A 25,545-nucleotide genomic window follows, 5' to 3' on the forward strand; every position below is an offset into this window, starting at 1 on the left:
CGTGATTGTATACATTTTTAATTTAATATTACATCGACATTACGAAACAGGGGGAGAGGAAACTATCTTACAGCCGGGAATCATCGTGACCTCGAAAAAAACGCTCGGTTTAGTTTTCGAGAGTTTTCCCTTTGTCAAATTATCAATAATAAACAAAATCATTTAACAATATATTGGTGGTTCAATAAATAAATATCACTAAACTCGCTAATCTCGACAATAATACATCAAAAAATTGTTCTTTTTGTTATTCTAACAAAAAAATGCGATTATAAGTTTACAACTTATTTTGTTGGACTTGAGAATATTTGTACGCCTTGGTTTCGCGGGAGATTCTTCAGTTTCTATTCCTGGCTAATTTACCACGACAACTACAGAGAGCTTTATCATACGGTTTACGTAATACCGCTTTTCAACTCGATTAAATCTTCAATTTGACAACGCTAGTAGATTCGAAATATTCAGTTATCGCTGGTTTTTTCTAGGGCAAATATGTCTTTAGGTATAATAAAGTCCCTGATGCCACGAAGGTGAGCGCCATTGCGCCTATTTCCACTAGCGCGTCATAATGCACTTTTCTTTACGCACGTCAAAACGTTTGTTTGTACCAAAGTTGAGTGACGCGCTGTTACGTGGAAAAGCATAATTAGTTTTGCGTCACTGCTAACCATCGCGAGGTTTTTGCTTTAAAGTGAAAGCCAGCGCTTAAAGGCCTAGGTGGTAGGCCAACAGCAGAACACGTTGGCTCACCACCAAGGTATTTGTTTGAAAGGATGGTACATTTAAAGGTGACAGGCAGAAGAAAACCTATGCCTTTAAGGATTCGTAGCTCGCTCATCGGTGTTGCTTGGGTTCGTTACCACGGTAACGCGTCTCGGTCGGCCATGACATTAAGACGCCCATGGCGGTCACGTGATTATATCGCGGGATCGTGTATCGTTTTGCCTCGTGATCTGTGACTTCAAACTAATGTCATGGCGGTTGTTTCAAGGCGTGGCTTAGCTATGAAGTACGCCTACGACGCTACGAGCAAGCACCCAATATTAAAACTAATATTTGGGCATATTTTGGTATTTTTCAAGTTAAAAATTGTATAAATATTTCTTTTAATCGAGTTAAAAACGTGTGATCCGTAAAGAGTATTCGGAAGCATTTTTGGGAACCGCGGTCCCAGCGGTAACGCGTCTATTAGGCGTTATAAGGCTTAGATTTCAACGTTACATATGTCCCTCCATTTAGTAGCGACATCTTTGGGTCCTTTAAGTTTGTTAATTCTACGTCTGTCTCGCGGGTTGAAGGCAACGTTTTCGTAATAAGTGTGTCCTTTCAAAAAATACATGCCCTTGTCCGTGAACGAATAATACACGGCATCCAAGTTCGGCGGTAATTTAGTGTGGCTGATTTCTTCGCCGTCTTCGTTGGTCAAGGACACCGGGAACTCTTGAGAGATTTCTCTCGGATACCCTGGAAGACAACAGCCTCGGTGACCGCGTCGAGGGTCGTACGCGTACACCTGTAATTTGGTATTTTACCACGGGTGTGAGGGTTAAGGATTTTTTCTTTCATGGTTTCGGATGTTTACTTACCAAACTTCCTTTGAAGAAGTACACGTTTCCGTCTCGTTGGTCGAAGAATGCCGAGTCGAGATGGTTGGGGATGGACGGGAATTTGGTGCCCGGGATGGGGCCAAAGTCGTCCGATATGTTTCGAGGGTATCCCGGTACCACGTTCTGTTCTGTGACGTCATATTTCCAGTAGTGTCGACCTACCAATAGATCAAGATTATTGTTATTGCGGTGTGGTGCTGATGGTTGGAGAACCATCTTCCTTAGTTTTTATTCGCGAGATTAGACGCTTCGATAAAACTTTTCTCGTTGGTTTCCAGATTAGCCTTCCCAGCCAATTAAGCTGTACTCAAGTCAAATAGGTTACAAAATTCATTTTAATGCCACAATTTTGTCTTCATGACTGGTTGTTATCTATCAAATGGGTAAAAAATTCATGACGGCGAACGTCGACGCAAAAATCTCCGTTAGGCCTAAATCAATGTTTTCGCGTCGATGTTTGTTAAGAGTAGCTCACACGTCCAGACTGGGTGTTTTAATACTGGATCGGTTTTATTGAAGAGTCAACGCACATCATTTCGTGGTCATCTTACCTTTGAAGAAGTATCTAGAGTCGAGGACGGGATCCCAAACGTGTACGTACGCGTCGATTTTGTCCGGTAGCCCTTTCCATTCGGTTATGGAGATGGACAGTGGGTCGCCGTAGCGCGGTCTGCCGAACTTGTTCTCGTACATCCAGACCTTGTCGTCTCGAAAGAAGTACGTGTTGTAGATCAAGTCCCCGCCTTCGTAACGAGGACGAACCCAGTCGAACACGGTGTCGAACCGACCTCTGCATATCCCTGTAAAGTAAAAACGAGCCAGTGAGCGTTAACTGTCTTCGTGACTGATTTGAATGTCTTGGAGACGTTACCGTAGATGCCTTGTATCATTCGGCGGTCGTCGACGGCCAGTTCGAAGCTTCCGTATGGATAGACCTTGTTGTAGATAGCGTACATGATGGAGCGGTTAAGCGAGGTGTGGTGAAGTCCCAAAGCGTGCCCTACTTCGTGCACAGCCACCTTGACCAGGTTGGTTCCTTGGTCGGATCCATGAATAGTCAAGTGTTCGTCGTCATCCACGTGAATTTCGGCGCTCGTCTTGGCGCGCACCGCGTGAGACAACTGTCCACCGTAACCGTCAAAATTATTCTGACAGTTGAAATGGATCCCTGCATTCAAAGCAAAAATTTTCATAAATCCTCTCCATTTCATTTGGTACTTCATCTACTGCGGAGTGACTAAACGTAGCAGTGGTTCCCAAAGACCTTAGTATTAACCTAAACCTAACATAACCTAACCTAACCTAAACCTAAACCACAGTATAGGGGGCCCCCAAACGTTTCTGACTAAAATCGGTGCTATTTAAAAGGGCCCCGACTCGTTTTTCGCGGGGGAGGGTGGTGTTCCTAGTTACGCCACTGCTTTGTTTTTCAGAACTGTCGAATTTAATTTGCTTGACTCAGGCGCCGTGTGAAGTGTCTACCTAAGTTGGTTTTTTCGTCTAACGGATGATAAAATTAGCGAATAAGTAGATTAGTCCATTAAGAAAAGGGACAATAAAGCTAAACCTTAATCAAATTTGAAGAAATATAAAAACTTACTAATAACTCGTACCGATGTTTGTATACTATTGGACCGAATCCCGTTTGACCGAATCCCATTGAACCGAAAAGTATATTCGTTTATAGCCCAACATGGCGGGATTCAGTTGAATGGGAAATTTAAATCTGGTTCGTTTTCACTTCGGGTAGGTTAGTTCAGGTTGGGTTAGGTTAGGTTAGGTTAGTTCAGGTTGGGTTAGGTTAGGTTAGTTCAGGTTGGGTTGGGTTAGGTTAGGTTAGGTTAGTTCAGGTTGGGTTGGGTTAGGTTAGGTTAGGTTAGGTTAGGTTGGGTTAGGTTAGATATGGTAGGCAACTATTTCACGTCGGGTCTTATCAAGGTTATTTTCCAAAATTAAACCCGGAAAATATCAAATTTCAAGGGAAAAAGGTCTAAAAATACACGTCGGTACGAAATAATAAATATTTAAGACATAGTTTAGTCCAAATTAGATATACTATCGTCACGTAACCAACGATATATAAATATGTATCACTAACGGTATATTGAATGAAAACCGCGCAAAACGCGGTTTTCGGTCGATTGGAATTCGGTTGAATGGTACATTCGGACGAATGGGATTTCGGTCCAATGGTCTACAATCGTACCGATAGGTCTTCGAGCAAACAAAAAGGCGCGAAACTCGGACCAAATAGATCTTCGAGTGAAAAACCAAATTAAATTAAATTAAATTAAATAGCCAGAAATTAGTAAGTTTTTAAATTTCTTCAAATTTGTTTAAGGTTTAGCTTTATTATCCCTTTTCTTAATGGACTAATCTACTTATTCGCTAATTTTATCATCCTTTACAATGCAGTCCATAGGTGGTTCCTTTTAAATTAACATTACGTATATACTAATCTCCACCACTCTCCCCCTATTCGGCTTTCGTTTTGAAATTTTTAATGTTTAGGCTTAGTTTCTCTTTTCGGTGTTATAGTCGCAAGCCAGATTTCCCGCGTGGTACTGACGAGTCCCAAATAGGACGAAACCGGTCTACCGTTGGAAATTCTGGCTATTTTATTTATTTTTAATTTAATTTTTCACTCGAAGATCTATTGGTCCGAGTTTCGCGTCTTTTGTTTGCTTCAAGACCTATCGGTACGAGCTATTAGTAAGTTTTTAAATTTCTTCAAATTTGTTTAGGGTTTAGCTTTATTATCCCTTTTCATAAAGGACTAATCTACTTATTCGCTAATTTTATCATCCTTTAGAATGCAGTCCATAGGTGGTTCCTTTCAACTTAATTTTTCGTCTAACGCCGAGTGGGTAGGCTGCCTAGGGTTATTAATATAAAATGGCGCTGATTTTATAGGGATTCAAACTGCAACGGGAATAACTATTTTTCAGCATTGAAACTTATTTAATTGTTTAATTTAAGAATTTTTATATCAATTATGGCCTTCGAATAAGTTGATATTTGGTAAAACTTTAAGTTCAATAGGTCTAGGCATGTAAGAGGAATAGCAACTCTAGCTTGGACAACGTTTTAAAATGTATCTTTAGGCTGTAAAACTAGAGGTTTCAGCAGGGCATATCCGGTTAATATATATTTCAATGCATGAGGCTTAACAGTCCCGGACGTTAATAGGACTAAAGCGTGGACAAATAAACTACTAGACTCGAATCTAGGTGGCAGTGCTACTGGTTCTTATAGAGCCACGGTGTCCGAAATAGACCATTCTATAAAATACTACTTATGTGGTTATTTACTTTTGTGTATAGAGAGGCAGAAGGTTTGGCCCGATTTTTCGTGAACCAGGAAGGCTCATAAAAGGATTATCTGGCAGACCTGCCAACCTAGTATTCTGGATAAATAGTGGATTTTTGATCAAAATCCTACTCATTTAACGATTATAGTTTTATACAAATCATTATAAATAGTAAATTAACTATATCTCATTAATTTTGTAAATAGATCAGTTAAGGACTTACTATATTTTGAAATATACTATCTTCACTTAGGCTACCTTAGCTATATTTTGAAAATCAACTTTATGGGTGACGCTTCAGAAAATACCAATCAAATAGGAATGAGCATAAGCCAAAATTTTAAAACCAAAGAATAAATAAGATTGTAAGTCCTACTGAAGTAGCGCTATATATGTTGTCACTGTGAAAATATTTGGCCAGTTTAGCTAGGAATTTATAGAAAGGTCTATTTGAAATATTTCCCCTCAAATAATAAACACGCACGCAATATAAGCGAACGACTTGCTAGAAAAGTTTCGCAATTGCTTTAATTAGTTTATTTGACCAAGCTTCAATTACCCCTAGATGATAAATCAAGTTCTCTCTATTCCTCTTCTATATTTTCTATGGTCTAAGTTTCTTAATCTTAGTACAACGGCGGCTGTACAAGGTTTTTCAAAAGGTTATGCAAAAAATTGAAGGAGTTGTAAGGGGTGAGTTGAGAAGTATGCCTGTTTTTTTTTTCATTTTCCTACGATGAGTTAAAAGAGCGCCAGAGAGCTCCAAGTGTGGCCTACTAGCCCCTGGAAGTAGGCTGAAACAGCCTAAACCCATGCAGCAGGGAAACGCGAACATTAAGTTTTGGTTTCGTGTGATCTGTAAAAAAGGACTTTGTAAACAAATCTAGGTAACCAGCGTAACAAAGTGAACTTAAGCAGTATTTAAAGTCCCTGCTGCTTGGTTTGGCGCTCGTTGCAGCCTATTTCCAGGGGCTATTAGGCGCTCTTTCAACTCATCGTAGGAAAATGGGGGGAAAAACAGGCATACTTTTCAAATTTCAACTCACCCCTACAACTCCTTAAACATTTTGCATAACCTTTTGAAACACCCTGTATGCACTAAAACACATGACGAATAGAAGACCCCCTATAGGATTGTACTGGGCTTTTTATTGTTTTGTCAAGACGCAATATTTCGTAATTTGAACGCACTTTAATTGGGCTCTTTGTTAATGATGGCTAAAGAGAGAGAAAAAGGGGCCGAGAAGGACAATCTGCCACTTTAATTGGTGGCACTCTTAACAAGCTTCTGCCTGCTTAATGATTTTGTAATTACTGTCATCTGACTTTCGGAAGAAATAGCGCCTTTAGGATTCTAATTACCCCAAACAAAACAATTAAAACTTTATTCCGGCCGAATAAAAATTCGCTGAGTGTGAATTTTTCGCCGACCTTTTCCAAACGAAATCAGAATGTCCACGTCGTCGACCGGTGATTTGGTGTCCTGGTGGAAGAGTAACGGTATCACTTCACCCCACATTCGGAAAGCCAAGCCCAGCGCCGACAGCTGTTCGTTGTAATCCAGTTGCTCGCTAGTGGCCTCGCCGACTAGTCTCCAAGTGACCACTTCCTGATGACATCGTTGTTTTGTTGTTATTGGTTTGGATTTATATGGTTTGAACAGAAATGTATAATGTATATCTTTCGATAAAAATATCCATTTAAGTCTTTGCAATGGAACGTGCACCTTCAGAGGCTCGTGGTACTTTTCAGTTGGAGCTAATTTGATACTAAAACAGCATCGCGGCTCAACATTTACCGCGTGTATTTCTCCGTAAAATATAATATATATTTATTTATTTCCGCTCTGTAATATCATGAATTTATTTCACCATTGGGAGCTTATTTTTTGCGACTAATGCACTCTTTTTCGCGCCTTTATTTTACCCCTCTTACTTGCCTCCCGCTCGTCGGCCATTGCCTCTGCCCTCAGCGGGGAGTCTAGCATCCACTCTTTGGGTTCCCGTAATGGAGGATGGGGCTAAAAGGGGAAAATCAAACATGGACGCGCCCAGGGAAATACCGCGAAAAAGAGTGTTTATGACCATGGACTCTTTATGAAGTAACAAACACAGCACCCCACACAAGGAAAACGCAGCTAGCCTTTAAACACGCTAACGCAGTGTTGTGTACAAATTTCATTGGACGAGCTTTTACGCTGAACGTTTTACGGGCGGTGGAAAAGACAATTTCCCAATTTTCCCCTTCCGACGGCAGCAGGCGCTAGAGCGTCTAACCAATGAAAAATGTACACAAGAAAATAGAAGACTTTTGACTGGTTGCGTTTTCCTTGTGTAGGGTGCTGTGTTTGTTTTGTTGCTCCTAGGTATATTCCACGTGAGGCTTGAAGGTGCTCCACTCTCAATCGAAACCTAATGGACAAGTGGGCTTGGCACTTAAAAGGCCACACCGACGTTTGAAAAATTCAGCCCGAATTTAGCACGTGATAGCAGATATGACCAATCATATTCTGGAAACTAGCGCGTGAAACAGGTCAGATTCAAACGCCGGGAGCCTTGGTTCGAAAAATAGAGCGCCAACACCGCTTCTTGAGGCTAGAGCCCCATCACCCTATTCGTAGCTTTCTCGTGGGTGTAGCTTGTGTTCGTTGCCATGGTAACGCGTATAGGTCGGCCATGACATTACGACGCCCAACACCGTCACGTGATTATTTCTCAGGATCTTGAAGAGATTTGCCTCGTGATCTGTGACGTCAAATTAAAGTCACGGCGGCCGTTTCAAGGCGGGATTAGCTACGACGTATGCCTCCGACGCAACGGGCAAGCACCCACTCCGACCCTGAGTGGTTTCCTGGGCATATGCAGATGGATACTTCTCTCGTAAGACGTATATTATACGCTTCTGGTTTAAGTGGATCTCGCTTACCGATGGGAATGAAACGGAATTGTCCGACATCGACCTTTTAGATCGGTGTCGTCGTTTCCTGGTCGTCAGGTATCTCTGATGAACCGCTTCCCGTCTTTGATCTTCCACGCCACTTGATAAGTCTGGTTTGGGAAGAAAAGTACATTTTTGGTTTTTTAAACTAAATTTCCTCATTGGATGTTCGTACCTTGGATCCGTCGTTCGAGCCATTTTTGTCGCCTCATCATCGATTCCCGGAGGTGACGCGAATCCCAAGGACTGAGCGATTCTCTCTTTAATCTCGTTTTTCCGTGCGGACGGTGCGATTTGTTGAATTCTTTCAGTTTTTTCCTTAACCCTTTCAAATACGAACGTGTTAATATCGGTACATGGGATGATAAAAGATTTCAATTAGGACATGAACCAGAGACCTTGCCCGAATTTTGGTACAACTCAATAGATCTTTCTATGAAGTAGCGTGGCCTTCCGCTTTTAATATGGCTCTTACGTCACAGTCTCTTATTGCGTATTCCATTTAACTGCTCTCAAGCGCTCTCGATCGCTCTGATCAACATTTTATGTTCCATTTGCGTGCTCGGATCTGCACCGATCAAGTTTCGCGTGTTCCATTTCCCGCTCTCGGGTGCTCCGAGATCGACCAAAACCGATCTGCCGATTTCGACAGATCAACGGATCGGGATCGAGATCGGAGAAAAATTTTGGGTGTTCCTTTAGGATTTTTTTTGGCAAATTGGCGGACCAAGACTCGAAAATTCAAATTACTAGCAGACGAAAAACAACAAACCGTGGGAATTACGTTTATGGAATGCTCCATTTGCGGTTTTACTCTAGTCGATCGAGGCGAAATCTATGACACCAGGGGGGCAATTCTGTAAAAAATCGAATGGGAATTCGATCTCGATGCCCTATACCATGTCGAGATCGAATTCGACAAAGGTAAAGATTTCGAATAAGCATAAATCAATGCAAATTGTCGAAGTCGATCTCGACATGGTATAGGACATCGAGATCGAATTCCCACTCGATTTTTTACAGAATTGCCCCCCTGAAACAGATTCGGAGCGAATCTCGAGCATATGGAAAACGATGTAACTTTTACAAGTCTACGAGCGCGCGATACAGTAAAAATATAGGTTTTTCTAGCGCACGTGCAAATCGCGCGTGCGAAGAATATACTAATAAAGCTGTGCCTTGTGACGTGAGAGCAACATAGTGGGTCATTCCATGTCAAATGTCCCGTTTTTGAAAAAATGCCCCACGGCACCATGCGCGATTTCGACGAAAATTTACACGTTAGTAATTTAGATAATATTGTTGGGAAATCCAAATTGTTAGCCCTAAATTCATTGTAGTTTTTAAAATATGATTTTTTTTTAAATCTATGTATTAAGTGTTCATTTTCAAAACGCCGAAAGTTTCGGTATTTTCGTACAAATAATTCTAAAAGTATTAGAGCTAGCCCCCTTAAAATGTTTACGCTAAAAATATGGGTAGTAGAGAGTAACTAGGAAAAAATTTATACAATTTGTTCAATTAGTGTTTTAATTAAAAATTGTTGAAAACGATGATTTTCACTCGAATGTCGCTAACTGAGGTAAACTAAAAACGTTTCTCTCGCGAAGGTATTAAATCTGAAATAAATATTGAAAATTATAATAAGTAAAATGGACCCAATAAACACGAAAATTGCGTTGAAAAAATTCTAGGAAATTTAGTTACTTGAACCGATCCATTTTTTGAAAAACTTCAAAACATGACAGTGTTTTAGGGGGGATTACGGTATAAAGGACAAAAATATACAGAAAAATAATACTACCGTTAGAAAGCTGAGATTTCAAGCTACCAAATGCATAAATAAAAAAGATGTATATGAGAGACCTTCAACCCAAAAAATAACATTAAAAAATATGCTATTTTATCTTAAAAACAAATGTTATTTTACATTTTATAATACAGAAGGAAAAACTTTAGAGCAAAATATTTTCATTTTTGTTTGGTTTTTGGGTGTTCTATTATTACTATGGATAAATACTTAAATAATTAAGGAACTAAACAAGAAATACAAATTTTCTCTGAGAAATTTTGATCCAAACAGTGAAAATAAACTTTTTTCCAACGTCTTTCAGGAGCTAAATTTTCTTGTGATCTAATTTGCTAAGAACATTCGTTTTACCATCTGAACATATTTCAGGTTTTACTACTGATATTATATTTTGAAACGGCACCCAACATACGTCTTCTCTTCTTGGCCAATAAAGCTTAAGATCTTTTCTACGAAAGAAAGTAACAGATACGTCATTTTTTTCTTCGCAGCATTTAACAATGTTCCCAATGTACCAATCTTCGTCATATGTACATGCAATAAATGTTCCTGGCACGCATTCTTCCCAAGTTAAAACGTCCGCAAATTAATCCTCAGATATCCGTTTGATCTCAAGTTCATTTTCATTTATCGGAAGAAAAGCATGGAATTGGTGGGACAGTGAAAAGACTCGTGGCTAAGGCCAGTTTAGAGTTGACAATAACAAACCAAATACAAAAACCAGAAGAGATGTATGCCTGGTGCGTTCAAAATGTGACCAATGTTCAATTTGGTTACGTCTCTAAAAAAGACGTTGATAAACAAGTGGAAAAATTTGGCCTCAACGAAAGATATATCGGAGTAAAAACCATTCCCGGTATTCAATTGCACCATGCTTTATTGGCCAAGAAGAGAAGACGTATGTTGGGTGCCGTTTCAAAATAGAATACCAGTTGTAAAACCTGAAATATCTTCAGATATCCATAGTAACATATGTAACATATTTATTCATAAGTATGCCACTAGCTCTATTACTTCACTAACGGTTTGTTTCACAGATATTGCGTCATCCGTACCCTACGTAATATTTGACGTCATCGAATCTCAAATGCTGATTATGCCATCGCTCAATTAGCTTTCCTTCTGATAAACTGACGACCACCATTTTAGAATAGAAACTGATTTGAGCTTAAAATGAACTACAATATACTGTCAAGTGCTGTTAATGCAATTAATAAAGTTTTCGGAGACTCAGGTTCTAAAACAAATTTGCTATGTCAAATAAAAGAAGCAGGTTTATTGAAAAAATAGTTGAAATTCAGCTTTTCTGGCGCTTCTACAAGGTTGCAGATTCTTTTGAGCCTAGGCCTAACTCTTTTAGTCTTGGTATGGGTTTTAAAAACCCTGGTGGAATATCCCACTTCGACGACTTGTTCCATTTTCGGAAAGCGATCAGTTATTGGTTATTTTCCCCAACCTTTTATTTTTCAAAATTATTCATAATTTAACTTCGCCCGCACAAACCGAGCGAGTTTATAAATTTCAATAAAGCTACATTGGGCTGACTAAAATTCCGACGCAAAAAATTCCTTCTCAATTTAAAGGTTTTCCATTGGCTTAAATAAATATGCTACTAGCCAATAGTGTGACTCCCAAAATTACTAGGATAATTAAAAAGGTTAAAATCTAATGTAGTCCACCTTTTTACTGGTTCGTGGTGAAACAAACCGTTAGTGAAGATTTTTGAATGGAATAAAGGTACAGTGGCATCCTTATGAGTAATTATGTTACATATGATAGTAATAATAGAACACCCAAAAACCAAACAAAAATGGAAATATTTTGCTCTAAAGTTTTTCGTTCTGTATTAAAAAATGTAAAATAACATTTGTTTTTAAGATAAAATAGCATACTTTTTAATGTTATTTTTTTGGGTTGAAGGTCTCTCATATACATCTTTTTTATTTATGCATTTGGTAGCTTGAAATCTCAGCTTTCTAACGGTACTATTATTTTTCTGTATATTTTTGTCCTTTATACCGTAATTCCCCATAAAACACTGTCATGTTTTGAAGTTTTTAAAAAAATGGATCGGTTCAAGTAACTATATTTCAGAAACTAAATTTCCTAGAATTTTTTCAACGCAATTTTCGTGTTTATTGGGTCCATTTTACTTATTATAATTTTCAATATTTATTTCAGATTTAATACCTTCGCGACAGAAACGTTTTTAGTTTACCTCAGTTAGCGACATTTGAGTGAAAATCGTCGTTTTCAACAATTTTTAATTCAAAAACTAATTGAACAAATTGTATAAAATTTATCCTAGTTACTCTCTACTACCCATATTTTTAGCGTAAAACATTTTAAGGGGGCTAGCTCTAATACTTTTAGAATTATTTGTACGAAAATACCGGGACTTTCGGCGTTTTGAAAATGAACACTTAATACATAAATTTTTTAAAAAATCATATTTTAAAAACTACAATGAATTTAGGGCTAACAATTTGGATTTCCCACCAATATTATCTATATTACTAACGTGTAAATTTTCGTCGAAATCGCGCATGGTGCCGTGGGGCATTTTTTTCTAAATCGGGATATTTGACATGTGTTGGCCGTCTATTTAAACTGAAAAGTCTAATGTACGTACACGTGACCCCCTACTGCGCTGCTGAAATTAGCCGTTAAGGCCCAAACACACATACGGTTCGCAAGCGATTTCGCCTGCGAATTTTCGCGCACGTGCCCATGCGCCATGACTTCCATTCTATTTAAGTCACGCGACGCGACGCGATTTGCCAGCGAAATTTCGCGCGCGAAGGCTATGTGTGCATCCGCCTTTAGTGGCGCCTAAGAGCAACAAACACAAGGAGAACGCAGCTAGTCTTTAAACACGCTAACGCAGTGTTGCGTACAAATTTCATTGGACGAATCTTTACGCTGAGCGTTTTACGGGCGGGGGGGGGGGGGAAGAAAATTTCGGAATTGTTGCCTTTCCCACGGCAGCAGGCGCTATAGCGAATATCTTTTATTGTCCCATGGTCTAACCAATGAAAAATGTACACGATAAAATGCACGACTTTTGAAGGGTTGCGTTCTCCTGGTGTAGGGTGCTGTGTTTGTTGCTTTTAGGTGGCGCGATCTACAAGGGCGTATCCAGGATTTTATTTCAGGGGAGGTTTTGAGGGAAAATTTCAAGCGGGGGGGTGCTGACGGAAGTTTCACTGATTTTTATTAGGCACCCCCCCCCCCCCAGTCATCAGCATTTCGGGGGGGGGGGGGAGTTTGAACCCCCAAACCCCTACCCCTTAAATACGCCCTTGGTGATCTATCGGTTGTAATCCATAAATTTATAGTGCGAAGATCTCGCTGTCATATACATAAATAATAAATAAGTTATTTTTTCAAATTAAAGCGTCACGATTTAGATCGAATCATGTGACTAATTTGGCATTTTTCATTAGTCTGTAGTAAAGGTTACCGATAGATGTCCCTATACACAACCAGGAAAGAGTTCCTTAAGCTTCACCCCTTTTATTAACCCCCTTCTGACGTAAAGACGTCGTTTTTTTTTTCAAATTATACGCGCAAGTCATGTCCTAGATAAAATCTTTTATTGGCGGATGATCAGCGTAGTATCGCTGTCTCGAGGGGTAACTAACTTTTCCCCCGTTTGGTCCTGAACATGGGTTTGGGTGGGATATTTTCGTCGTCATCGGGGTTTCCGCATCGCGATTCGCTCATCATTCTCAGAGTAGGCGTGTCCAGAGCCCCGGTGCCAATCATGTTGTACGTCTGCTGGTACTGTTTCAACGCCCTCCGAAACGACTCCTCCGAGCACACCTGCGGGCCGTGTCCACCCGATCCCCTCAGGGCGGCGTCTCCGTTGCCCCCGGGGTGGTGTTTCTTCTTCTTGCCGTGCCCTGACGATGCACCACCGCAACGAAGGTACCCGTACCGCCGTAGAATCTCCTGTACCGGAAACGACAAAACAAAATCAGTAGCGTTCGTAGAAAACCCCGATCCCAAAACTAGAGATCTCCAACTTTTGACCCCGCCCCATATACTGATGATGGACCAATAGAACTTCGAATATTTATTGTTGCTTAAATTTGTATCAAAATCCCCCATTTTTGCATACATTTTAACGTTTATAATTGGAAATTGACATTTCGGCTTTGATATTTGGTAGGGTTATTCGACTAACTGCTTTAGTATTGGTGAAAACCTGAACTTTAGTTTTAAAACCGTTTGAGCCATCTGAATACATTTATAATAAGTCTTCTACCAATTTTGGATACATTTTATCAAAGGTAATAGAGTAGTAGCACTCCGTAGCTTTGGCCATGGCCGCCATTGTGGGGGCGAATTTTTTATGAATAGGAAAAAGCGTGGGTGACGTTTTGTGACGTAGCACTGCCATTACTCTATATTGGCCTCGTAGCCTAGATTCGAATACTGAGAGCTTTCCGATTGACGGTTTCGTAACAAAGCGATTACCCACTTCCGGCACGTGACTTCCGAAAAATCAGCCTCCGTCGGCTGCTGTAGTACGCTATCTATAGTTGGTTACCATGGAAACTGCGGAGCTAATTAGTGTTCGTAGTTGCGGCAGGAAGTGGGTAAACGCTATGAACTGCGCTCGAAGTAGTTATTTCGATTTTGTATCTCTAAATGATTTCAGAAATGCGTAAACTGATTTTGGGATTTCAGAGTACAATTTTCGTGTTGATTTTCTGGTTTTTTAGACTTTCGAACTAATTTTCGCCCAGATTTCAGGATTTTGAAGCTGATTTCAAGATTTCAAAAATAATTTTTTCTCTAGAGTGTACGGGATTTGCATGAATATTAGACCCCTCGATACGAAGTCTATATTATCTTTGATTTTAGGAACATCAGGCTAACCAAGTTTCCGATCCCAAAGGTCGAGATCGCCATGTTTATACTCGTTATTTTACTAGTTAATATTTTATTATACTAGTTAATTTTTTATTATACTAGTTAATTTTTTATTATACTAGTTAATTTTTTAGAATACTAGTTAATTTTTTAGAATACTAGTTAATATTTGAGTATATTTTCGAGATAGACATATTGAAGGTCGATGTCACCGTTAAGAAGGTCGAGATCGCCCATTCGGGTACCCTTGCTATAAATCGTTTTCCTTCTCCATTTTGAAATTTTAAATTTTGTCTTCGCAAAAAAAGAATCCTAAATACTTAAGCGATGTTGAGAACGCCTTTAAAATGTTATTAGTTGACATTCTTAGCGTGATTGGACGGCGCGGGGGAAAGAATGCAAATGGAGTGAGGTTTAAAGTTCCTTTCGCAAGAACAAAGCGGTTTTTCGACAATTTCCAAATCTGAAAAGATTATTTAAAAGTGCGGCGGCGTAGAGAGAATAAACAATGAAAATCTGTACGACGTCCTTTAAAATAGTTCTCTACGTACAAGAGACGCCGACGCGAAATCCCTTTGTCAAAGAAAAGCTGCTGCTCTCTCTAATCTACGGAGAAGGCACGAAAAGCCAACGTAAACAAATTTATGCCTTCAAACACTTCTGTAACGGGACATAAGCTTCTTTTCAGGCTGGTTACTTGAGTTTTTGTCGCTGTCCGTAAGGCTCTGCGCGGCTTATGTCGTAATTAGGATATTTTATACGTAATATAATAAGTCTATAATATTATTCTATACGTTTGTCACTTTGGGGAATTTTTAACTGAGAGCTAGTAACGGTGAAACGTCATCGCGAGAAGAAAATCTCCCCCTAGCGAGACGCTGTCAAAGGCTACGTGTGACGCGTTAGCAAGCGGACGAAAAATTGCGACGAAGCCCGTAATGCAGTCTGTCTCGTGATTAGCTCTCAGTAAAACTCTTGCGTGTGAAGAATAGGAAGTGTCACACTTATGTTACAATATTATACACTTATAATCATAAATTTTAAAATTATTTAAAGCCATGACTAAAGTTAAATTTAAAAATATATAATAATAGAGACGAGATACTTCATGAAGTATTATATATTTTTCAATTATACACTTATGGTAATATTAGCTTATTTTTCTTTCTAAATCGTATTATTTGGAAGTGGAGTTCTAATTTTAGTACCAATTGTTGGCACCAAGGTGACCGAAACTGCAGTCGAAGCACAAGACAACTTTGTTTTTTTTTATTATTCGGGATTGTAACGTGTGGGACAAATTCAGTCCGCTCGTCCATCTGATTAATCAGGGCGAGATATGTGTAACGGCCACGCCAACGGGAGGATACGTGGGGACATAGAATTAAGTATTTGTACCCCGCCGTTCCGCTAGGCACTACGGCGGCCTACAAGACTAACCAGGCTGGGACAAAAGTGCACGTTGCGAAACAAACGTTCGGCCAGTGAGACAGCTAGAAGAACTGGCTCACATATAGCAAACAAACGCCCTCATCATGGCCCAACAAAAGGCGACACCATGGGTCTGCCCGAGAACCCATCCTCGCACAGCTGAGGGCTAGAGTGACCTTATTCTTCCACTGCAACTACCATCCCCGATAAGGATATCAAATGACAGGTATGGAGCAATCAAGGACAACACCCGTCACCCCAGAGGGACCATGCAAAGGGGCTGATGCGACCTGACGAGTGAACCCAGAAATCAGACCCGGCAGCCGGAAATGACACCAGTGACCCCATTAAAGACAATCCGGATAGGGACAGGGGTGGAGACACCAGTGGCGGAAGTATTCCGACCACCCGTTGGGAGATTGTTGGTCGTCCTCATACGGCCATCCACAAACTCTGCCTCCCAAACGCTTGGGATTACAGGAGTACGCCACTACTCTAATTTTTAATAATTTTAGTATACAATTTGCGCAAGTGAATACAGGGGCGTAGGAACCAGGGGGGGCAAGGGGGGCAATGCCCCTCCCTAGAATTTTGCTGGGAGGGGCAACTAATGTTATTGCCCCCTCCAACCTTTTGGTCAGTTGAAATCTTCAAAAGGCTCAAATTCTCATTTTAAAAGCATATACAGCTTGTAGAACCTCAACTGTGTTTAAATTTCAGTCTTTTCCCGCCAATTTACATAGTTGTAAAATGTACACGTGCATTCGGAGAAGCTACACTCCATTAAAAATTCAAAACCATTCTCCAGACCCCTTTTGGTTTCTCTTTGCCCCCTCCAACTTCTAGAACGTTCCTACGCCCCTGAGTGAATAGCTAATATTTATTTATTAAGTTCACTTAGTTCGCCTTTATAAAACCTTTTTAAGATCCAGGACATCTCCCAATAGTCAAAACAGAAGAAACTTTTTGACCAGTGAGCCCGAAATGCAAAGCCCACCATAGTTTTCATAAAATCCCCACCTAAGAACTGCCTAGGAGGTGGTATACTCTAGGAAGGGACATGTAACTGTCTGTAGTCTTTGGTTTTCATTGATTTTTCTGGAAACATTTTTGCCAGCTTGTTGACGAACATTCATGCGAGTCGCGCCGACGGTTTCTAGAACGTACTGAACTGAACTCCCATCAAAGACTTGAGGGGGTAATTTTATTAAAACACCTATTCTCGGTGTATTTCAAACAAAATAATCTTAATCTGGCAACACTGTTATCTTTTTTGAGCAGCCAAAAACCCTTTTCGTGGCAAAGGCTGACAATTTCAATCTGCCTTCCGCGAAACAAATTTTTCAAAATTGAGAACTCAATCATTTGTCGGTGGCGCCATCCGTTGTAAGCGGCGGGAACTATATCCCATACAATTGAATTAATAGTACTAATGTACTTTGAAAGTGATAGATGGCGCCACCCGTATAAATGTAGAGTTGACGGCTCAGTACGCCGACTCGAAATTTTGAATTTGTTTCGCGAAACCACGATTCCCGAACGCGCCTATGTCATTCTAGCGGTACTATTCCCAATTCAATGATCTCTACATCGAAAATGACGAACGTTCGCGCCGCCGAAAAGTGTATAATAAGCTAGTCGGCGGCATCTTCGACCGTTATTTTGAATTAATACGGCTATTGCAATTTATCGAAGCGCTTAATCGGCGAATTATGCAACGCGACGCGTTGTTTCTCCACGCATCTTTCTGTTGGGATGGTGCTCGCAGAAATCCGGAATATTTTTTTATTATTATTTCGCGTCGTCTAATCTGCGGCTCCATTATTTTCGCGTCTCTATCTGAGGAAACACTTGAGTTTATAGCGGCGGGCCCGATTCTTTCTGCCATCTTCGCTAATAGAGAGAGCCTAAGGGGTGACCTTCTTGGGGTTGTTGTTTACACTGCCATAAGCCTTTGAGAAATATACGGCCATTGATAAGCCAGCGCCTTTCCCGTTAGAGTTCAATGAGAGGCTGCACGTGGTCCCAAGATGAGGACCCGACAGATAGCGTCGTCTGCTCGAGTCTGCCGATCGCGCTGTCTGTGGCCCACATTGTGATTTAATGGTTTATAGCCCTAAAGATTACCTCCGTCGTTCCTCCCATTATACTTTAGCATACGTCTATAATTATCCTCTATAAGTGTGTCAGTTAGTTGAAACAATTGCTGATAGCTACGCGTCGAGTGACGTAGAATTGACGTTCTACTAAAAAAGATAAGCGCCTCTTTACGCGTAAAAATAAGTGACTTAAGAACAAGTTATCAAGCCCTGGTCCTACGTCTGAGCGTGGCTTCTTGCACGCGCTCACTTTGACGTGTGTTAGGACTAATATCTTAGTCTCAAAAATAATATATTTATTTATATTAGGTAGAATGTTGAGACAATCCACTGGCATCATGGCCAAAGTCATCAAGCGACTTTTACGCCCAAAATTCAGGTGGCCGGGTTACAACGTGAAGGAGGGTGGTGGCAAGACCTTCATGCCACGCGAGCCAACAGTTCCCTACACTTACTATTATCAAAAGTGACATAAGACCCAAAAGTGTGTCAACTCTACCTTCGCGCCCGTTAAAATATTTACTGAGAGCTAGTCTCACAATAGACTACATAAACTATTAGTTTGAATAGTACTAGCAACATTATATTTAGTCTATGGTCTGCCGCGATTTTCTCTCGATTTATTTTCCCGTAGACATACGTTCTAAAACGCCTCACTCGGCGGCGCTGAAGTGGAGAAAATTACAAATTTTGATGACGTATTTTCAACCCCCTCTCCCACTCCCTCTTTTTACTTCGCGACAAAATCTCATTAAACATTATACACTTTTGGGTCTTATGTCGCTTTTGCTATTATCATTAACCTCAACAAGTTTTTATGGAAAGGGGAAAACCGAAGAGACTAGAAAACTTGCAAACTCAACGCGGAAAGAGTGGGTTCGAGTTTTCACCCGATGCCACAAGCTAGGGTCGAATACAGATCCTCTTGCGGCGAGGTGAAAGTGCTAACCACGCCGCCACCACACATAGTTTTAAAGTAACAATGAGATACCAAACTGATTTGTTTTTAAATAAATACATAATTGGTCTGATGTCCACTAAAAATGTGTGGTCATACTAGAATTGTCTGTATCTTTAAATATCTAACGTAGGGATAGTACCACACACTTATAAACTTATGTTCTTATAGTTTGTCCTTTCGGAGGGATTTTTTACCCTTGAACTGACCTTGGCCTTTTCGAAGGAGTTGACCATGTTCTTTTCGTCGTGTATAAGTTGGTAGTGGACATTGTCCTTGGCGGCCTGTCGGTTGCCCAGAAGGAAGACATCCTCGGAGGAAGAGGAGGAGGAGGCCATGACGTCAACGATGTTGATGACCAATAACAAGAGGGCGGCTCCCACCATCACGTGACCACCCGGTGATGGGAGGCGGCTCCCCATCGTGGCATGCGATCGCCGCCCCGGCTCCGCGACAACCACGATGGACACTCCACTGACCGCCGCGGGTCAGCTGCTTTCTTAGCTAGCTCTCTTGTCCGTTAACCTACATGCACGATAGATAAAAATATTTTTAATTTAAAATGCGACTGCCTAAGTGAAAAAAAAAACACTAGTGATGACTTAGGCCTAAGTTGGTGCCTTGGGTATTAGCCTAGCTGATTATTATTATTATTATTAGCTTAGCCTACTGTAAATTTAAAGTAACTTTGAAATACAAACGCTTCGAGGAGACCGATTTGAAAAATACATAATGTTTGTTCGAATGAGGATATTAAAAATATGCGGTTTCAAAATGATGATAAAAAAAATTCCGGAACCGATCAATTTAAGTCAGCTGGGAAACATCGAAACAATGCTTCATTTAAAATTCGTAAAATTCTAAGGATGAAAAAATTAGCGAATAAGTAGATTAGTCCATTATGAAAAGGGATAATAAAGCTAAACCCTAAACAAATTTGAAGCAAATTTAAAAACGTGCATAGCTCGTACCGATAGGTCTTGGAGCAAACAAAAGACGCGAAACTCGGACCAATAGATCTTTGAGTGAAAAACTAAATTAAAAATAAATAAAATAGCCAGAATTTCCAACGGTAGACCGGTTTGTCCTAGTTGGAACTCATCAGTGCCGTGCGGGAAATCTGGCTTGCGACTATTAAACCGAAAAGAGAAACTAAGCCTAAACATTAAAAATTTTAGGTAATTCTGTAATTTATATAAGGCCAAAACTATTCGCTCGCTTTGGGACGAAAAGAGTACACCTTTTACCCCAAACTACCAACTTCTTCCATACTATAACAGTCAAACTGTATTTTGAAGTTGATCGCTATTTCTTAAAAATTACTCCAAAACTAGCGAATATTTTGCGCCTATTGTGGAGGGGGAAAAACAGCTAAATATCAAGAGTATTTAATCAAATCAAAGTTTGATTTGATTAAATACACATGATATTTGATTTGAAAACGAATTGAACATTTAAATGGATAAATTTAGATTTAATTTCATTAAGTTTGATTATTACTAAATCTAAATTTATCCATTTAAATGTTCAATTCGTTTTCAAATCTACGTTATAAACATCAATTCGAGAAAAACCGCTATACCAATTGAGTATTTAATGAAATCAAACTAAATGAAATTAAGTCTAAATTTACGAATTTAATTATTTAATTTGTTTTATAATCTCTATGGTGACATCCCGGATATTAGAATTTATAAGATGACTCTGATAGTCTGTGATCTCAGCGGCTAATATTGTTCGAGGAGGGGCCAGCCGTTAATCCTTGTAAAATGTAGTGATGTCCTCGGGGGCCCACGCCGCGTCTTTCACACTGATTGAGCCAATAAATTGCTTTCCCTCTCCGCCTATAATAACGCTAGGTGTAGAGTTATTCCACGCCAAGCAGAGATTCAACTCCTCAGTCGCTCATTGTGGTTGGGAATCGAGCAATGGAAACCGATTGCTTCTCATTGAATTTAACAACTCTCTTCTCTCGGCCCTCAGTCGCGATTGTTCGAAGGAGGGAAAATGAGCTCGTGGGTGGCGTTCGGGATACGTTCTAACTCGCATTCAACTGTCTTGGAATTATCGGATGACAGTTTAGACTGGGAAGGCTGGTGGGGGAGTTCAATCTGAATCATACTATTGGTAATTCGATTATCACCCTCGTTTCAAGTGATGGCGTTTCTCCATCGATGATTAGGGCGCGATTCTAAGGAAACTTACAACCCCTCAATTTACAGAATTTGTTTTGTTAACGCTTTGTTTGAAATATTTTTTTTTTAATTCTGGGCTGTCTAAATCCACGTCATTTAGCCGCGCCTTTTGACCCCTGCTGTACTCTTAGAGGTGATCTAGCTTTACTAGAGTAAACCGGGTACATTTTTACATTGGTCAAAACTGCTCTAGTTGTGTTAAAGGTATAATATTTCCAGAAGTAAATGAACCGAAGTTATTAAATTATGAGAAAATCGAGTAAAATAAAAGCTAATTTCCATCCCTGTATTTTGACGTGATAAATTGCAATTGAGAATTGTGGGTATAGCTATTTCTATGTATAAAAAATGGTTTCAGAAAAATAATAACGTTTTTTTTCGGTCTAGAAGCGCGCAAAATTTCTAATTCGAGGTAAAAATTTAACTTCATAAGGAAAACGCCTCCAACATGATAACTTCGGTTCATTTACTTCTGATACTTCAAATAGAAAAATTGTCCGCCAGCACGCGTTGTTTTTAACGTAACTAGTGTCAATTTTTTTTAAATATGGCAATCTTAATTGAATTATAGTACTTTTCCTGTTCAATATATTCCGCATATCAAGACAATACAGGTATTCTATAACCTAAAACTTACTTTATCAGTGGCGCACCCGGATATTAATTAAGGTGGGCTTGTAGAATCCTGGGATTTAAAAAAAAGTAAAAAAAACAATGTCATTCCGAACTTTCTGTAGGGCTCCCGGGGGCCCTCTGGGTGCGCTACTGTACTTAATAAAATAAAAAACCGTAATATTTCTGAAACAAGGTTTCCAAAAATCAGCGTTTAATTAAAGCGAAGAGGACTGTAAATGACCCCTCCGAGAAACGCGTCCATTCGTCAAATTAGGATGAGGTCTAGAGAGAGAGAGCGAACATCCGGTGGCTTCGCGCGTCGTCAGTGCGAACGGGCCCGTGGTCGGTCTTCTTTGTAATATTTAGTTCTGTTGAGGGGAAATAGCCCGGGCTAATAAGTGCCCCTAATTAGGCGCAGCGAGTGCGGGGAAGTAATTGAAAACCAAGAGACGAGTGAGGGTGCTCTAAACTTGATCTCGCGGACTCTCAAAGCGAGCCGGTTCTTGAGGCGGGTGGATGTTTGGGGGACCCTCCAAACTGTTGGCGCTGCCCAAAACGAGATGAAATTCAGTTAGTGAGAACGCGGATGCGCGCTGCAAATTTATTCGCGAAACGCGTGCGGAGCTAGTTTGGGGAACAACTGGCGGAGGAAGTTGAGAACATTAATTAACGGACGAGCAGAAATTTAAATGAATGAAACTTCAAATCAACCCCTGCAGACTCCCGCGCGGAGAGACCGTTATCATCGCCGCGCTATTATCACCAGAAGCGTATAATAGAGCTCTCGCGAGAGAAGTATACTGTAAATGTAACGTGTACCGTCTAAGCAGGGCTGCCGGAAAGATATTCATTTTGGATATAGCTATGTATTTTAGAGGAAAGGTCTACTTAATTGTGCCAAATTGGGCCCGTGCAGCCAAATCGGGCCCCGGTAATATAATAATCATCGGCTAGGCTAATACCCCTGGCACCACCTTAGGCCTAAGTCATAAAGCTACTTTTAAAGCCATTAATTCAGGTGGCCGGGTTACGATGCGTAGGAGGGTGGTGGCAAGCCCTTCATGCCACGCGAGCCAACAGCTCTTTACACTAACTATTACCGTTAACCTTAACAAGTTTTTATGTACTGTCTCCCCCCCCCCCTCTTTTGTGAGGCCTGCGTCTGAGATCAGTTTCCAATGAGTGAGAATTTCCCGCGAAACCGCGTAAGGATACACCACGGTGTGAAATGTAAAGATAACACTTATTAAACCATATTTTAGTGTGTAATAGTACGTAATATGTGTTTACACCGCATTCATTTTTTCTCCCGAAGCGAATTTTGGAAACTAAAGCGGTATATAGGGAAATAATTACTAAAGCGGTATATAGGGAAATAATTACTAAAGCGGTATATAGGGAAATAATTACTAAAGCGGTATATAGGGAAATAATTACTAAAGCGGTATATAGGGAAATAATTACTAAAGCGGTATATAGGGAAATAATTACTAAAGCGGTATATAGGGAAATAATTACTAAAGCGGTATACAGGGAAATAATTACTAAAGCGGTATATAGGGAAATAATTACTAAAGCGGTATATAGGGAAATAATTACTAAAGCGGTATATAGGGAAATAATTACTAAAGCGGTATATAGGGAAATAATTACTAAAGCGGTATATAGGGAAATAATTACTAAAGCGGTATATAGGGAAATAATTACTAAAGCGGTATATAGGGAAATAATTACTTATCTTGTAAGAAAGACGCGATTAACTTCTGGAATAACGTATAATTACCCAAAATGTCAAAGTTTCCAATGTGGAATTTCATGAAGAAATCTACGACTTAAAAATGTTCGTTGTGTTTATAAAGCATTAGTAGATTTTTTATATATTTTTAGTAGCAATAACCCAGTCTACGGGCAAAGTTTTTCCCGATATGGAAACATCCGCGATTATCAGTGTAGACTTTACCCGCGTCGCCGCCTTCTTATTGAACACTCAGTGTCTATCTGATACGCCTGATTTGACTATCTTTAACAATAACTCCGCTTTCAAAATATTCACTCACTGATTGAAAATATCCACCCGCCTTGAATCGCGTCCAAGCAATTCAGACATTTCTTTTCGTCATTTCCTATTTCAAAGTGCGTCTATAGGTATTAAACATTCTTGGCTTTTTTTTTATCTCGCGCGGTTAAAATTTCTAGTCTGTGGCACCGCTTTGCTATTTTACTGGCTATGCTCGAATGTTTTGATGGTGAGTACTAATGACGTCGCGAAACCACACCTAATCCGTTTTCTTATCTTTGGGGGTGGTATCGATGAATTTGATGTACCCTGGAATTAATAAAGTTATACTCGTAACGATCATCCTGCAAGAGTGATAGTTTTATAATCCGTGGCAAATCAATAGCTTAGCTAACTTAGCTTTTTTTAACATCTGAATACGTGAATTAAAAATTAACTAGGTAAATTTTGTGAAGGACATTTTAAATTATGTATCAACGTCAGCGAGAAACCTAATCGTGGTGTCTTAAATCCATTTTCTGATGTTTTCAACTACACTGCTCTACAATTTTTTGTCGACGGCGGCTACGGCTGAACGAATTCAGTAATCCTTTAATGGCCGATCAAAAGTAAACGCGTATTTCGACGAATTGCTGAAATCGCGTATAGGGCGTTTCAGCTTTCTCGCCAAACTAGAGTTTCGGAATAAACTGATATATTTGTTTTGATAGGAATCAGATTTATGACTCCCAAGATGCAAAACGCCCGTTTTAAATTTACTACGATAGATTTTCGTTGTCAAAATGCAATTTCTGTGACGGACGCGTTTTACCTGGTTTTTAATTAAACTTTGACACCCACTTTCCATTGGGATACCTACCACAGAGTGTGGTTGTACCTTTCGGGAGCCAAAGGCTTGAGTATTTCTGGGAGGGGATGCGTTAGAGAATTATTAGTGGGCAGACTAACGCATTTTCTATGTTTTATGTCAATTTTACACTCTATGGAACTTTGGCAACCGCCAAAGTAACGCGTTTTACGAATGAAGATACTATTCAAATAAGAAATGTACGCGGGGATCTTACCAGGTCCTAAGAATATCTAAAAGTAACTATTGTCTTTCAAGGTACCTAAACCTACTCTAAAATTAGGATTTGATTCCAAAACTATCATATTTGCCATAAGGAAAGTTGATCAAAGTAGATTCAGATTTTTATGATAATTTAGTTGAAATAAAGATATCATTTTGCTCCCCTATTTGATTCCTAATTTCCGATAAGTTAATTCTCCGTTCTCCAAGACGATAGTTTTATTTCATTTTCTTTAAAGTAAAGTATATTTCCAAAATTATCACTTGAAATTTTCGAATTTCGGAAGATATTATTTAAAAGGCGTTTAATGCCACTTTTGAAGAGGCGAGCTGACTAATAATTTCAATCTTATAAGCGAAAGCGCGTAAGTACGAAGTGATTTATGAACAGTCTTACCTTTAATTTGAAATATCCACAAACTTAATCGCGAAACAGTAAATATATCGTAGTGAAAAACGTCTAAACGATTCGATCAGGGAAGAAGGGAGACTTGGTGTGATTGCCGAGTCCGTGAATGTCAGCGTAGCCCCGTTTGCGAACGAGCCGACGAACCAAATCAATCCAGTCGCTTTTAAGAGAGCACACACGACGGACGAGACAAGCGAAATAAGAAAA

General features: G+C 39.8%; 1 protein-coding gene across 1 annotated transcript; it reads right to left on the reverse strand.

Moving 5' to 3' along the window:
• LOC149948421 (matrix metalloproteinase-21-like) lies at positions 1 to 25,545 on the reverse strand. The gene is made up of 10 exons (XM_090173423.1): positions 25,327 to 25,545; positions 19,243 to 19,558; positions 13,309 to 13,618; positions 8,030 to 8,179; positions 7,843 to 7,964; positions 6,349 to 6,526; positions 2,479 to 2,775; positions 2,159 to 2,407; positions 1,587 to 1,765; positions 1 to 1,513 (listed from the first exon to the last, which is right to left on the reverse strand). Exons 2-10 carry the CDS (start codon positions 19,453 to 19,455, stop codon positions 1,205 to 1,207), a joined length of 2,007 nt encoding a protein of 668 aa, XP_090029549.1. The 5' UTR covers positions 19,456 to 19,558; positions 25,327 to 25,545; the 3' UTR covers positions 1 to 1,204.

The sequence above is a fragment of the Leiobunum rupestre genome, chromosome 4 (assembly GCF_980474605.1).
Source record: "Leiobunum rupestre chromosome 4, qqLeiRupe1.1.hap1, whole genome shotgun sequence".
Classification (NCBI taxonomy): Eukaryota; Metazoa; Arthropoda; class Arachnida; order Opiliones; family Sclerosomatidae; genus Leiobunum; species Leiobunum rupestre.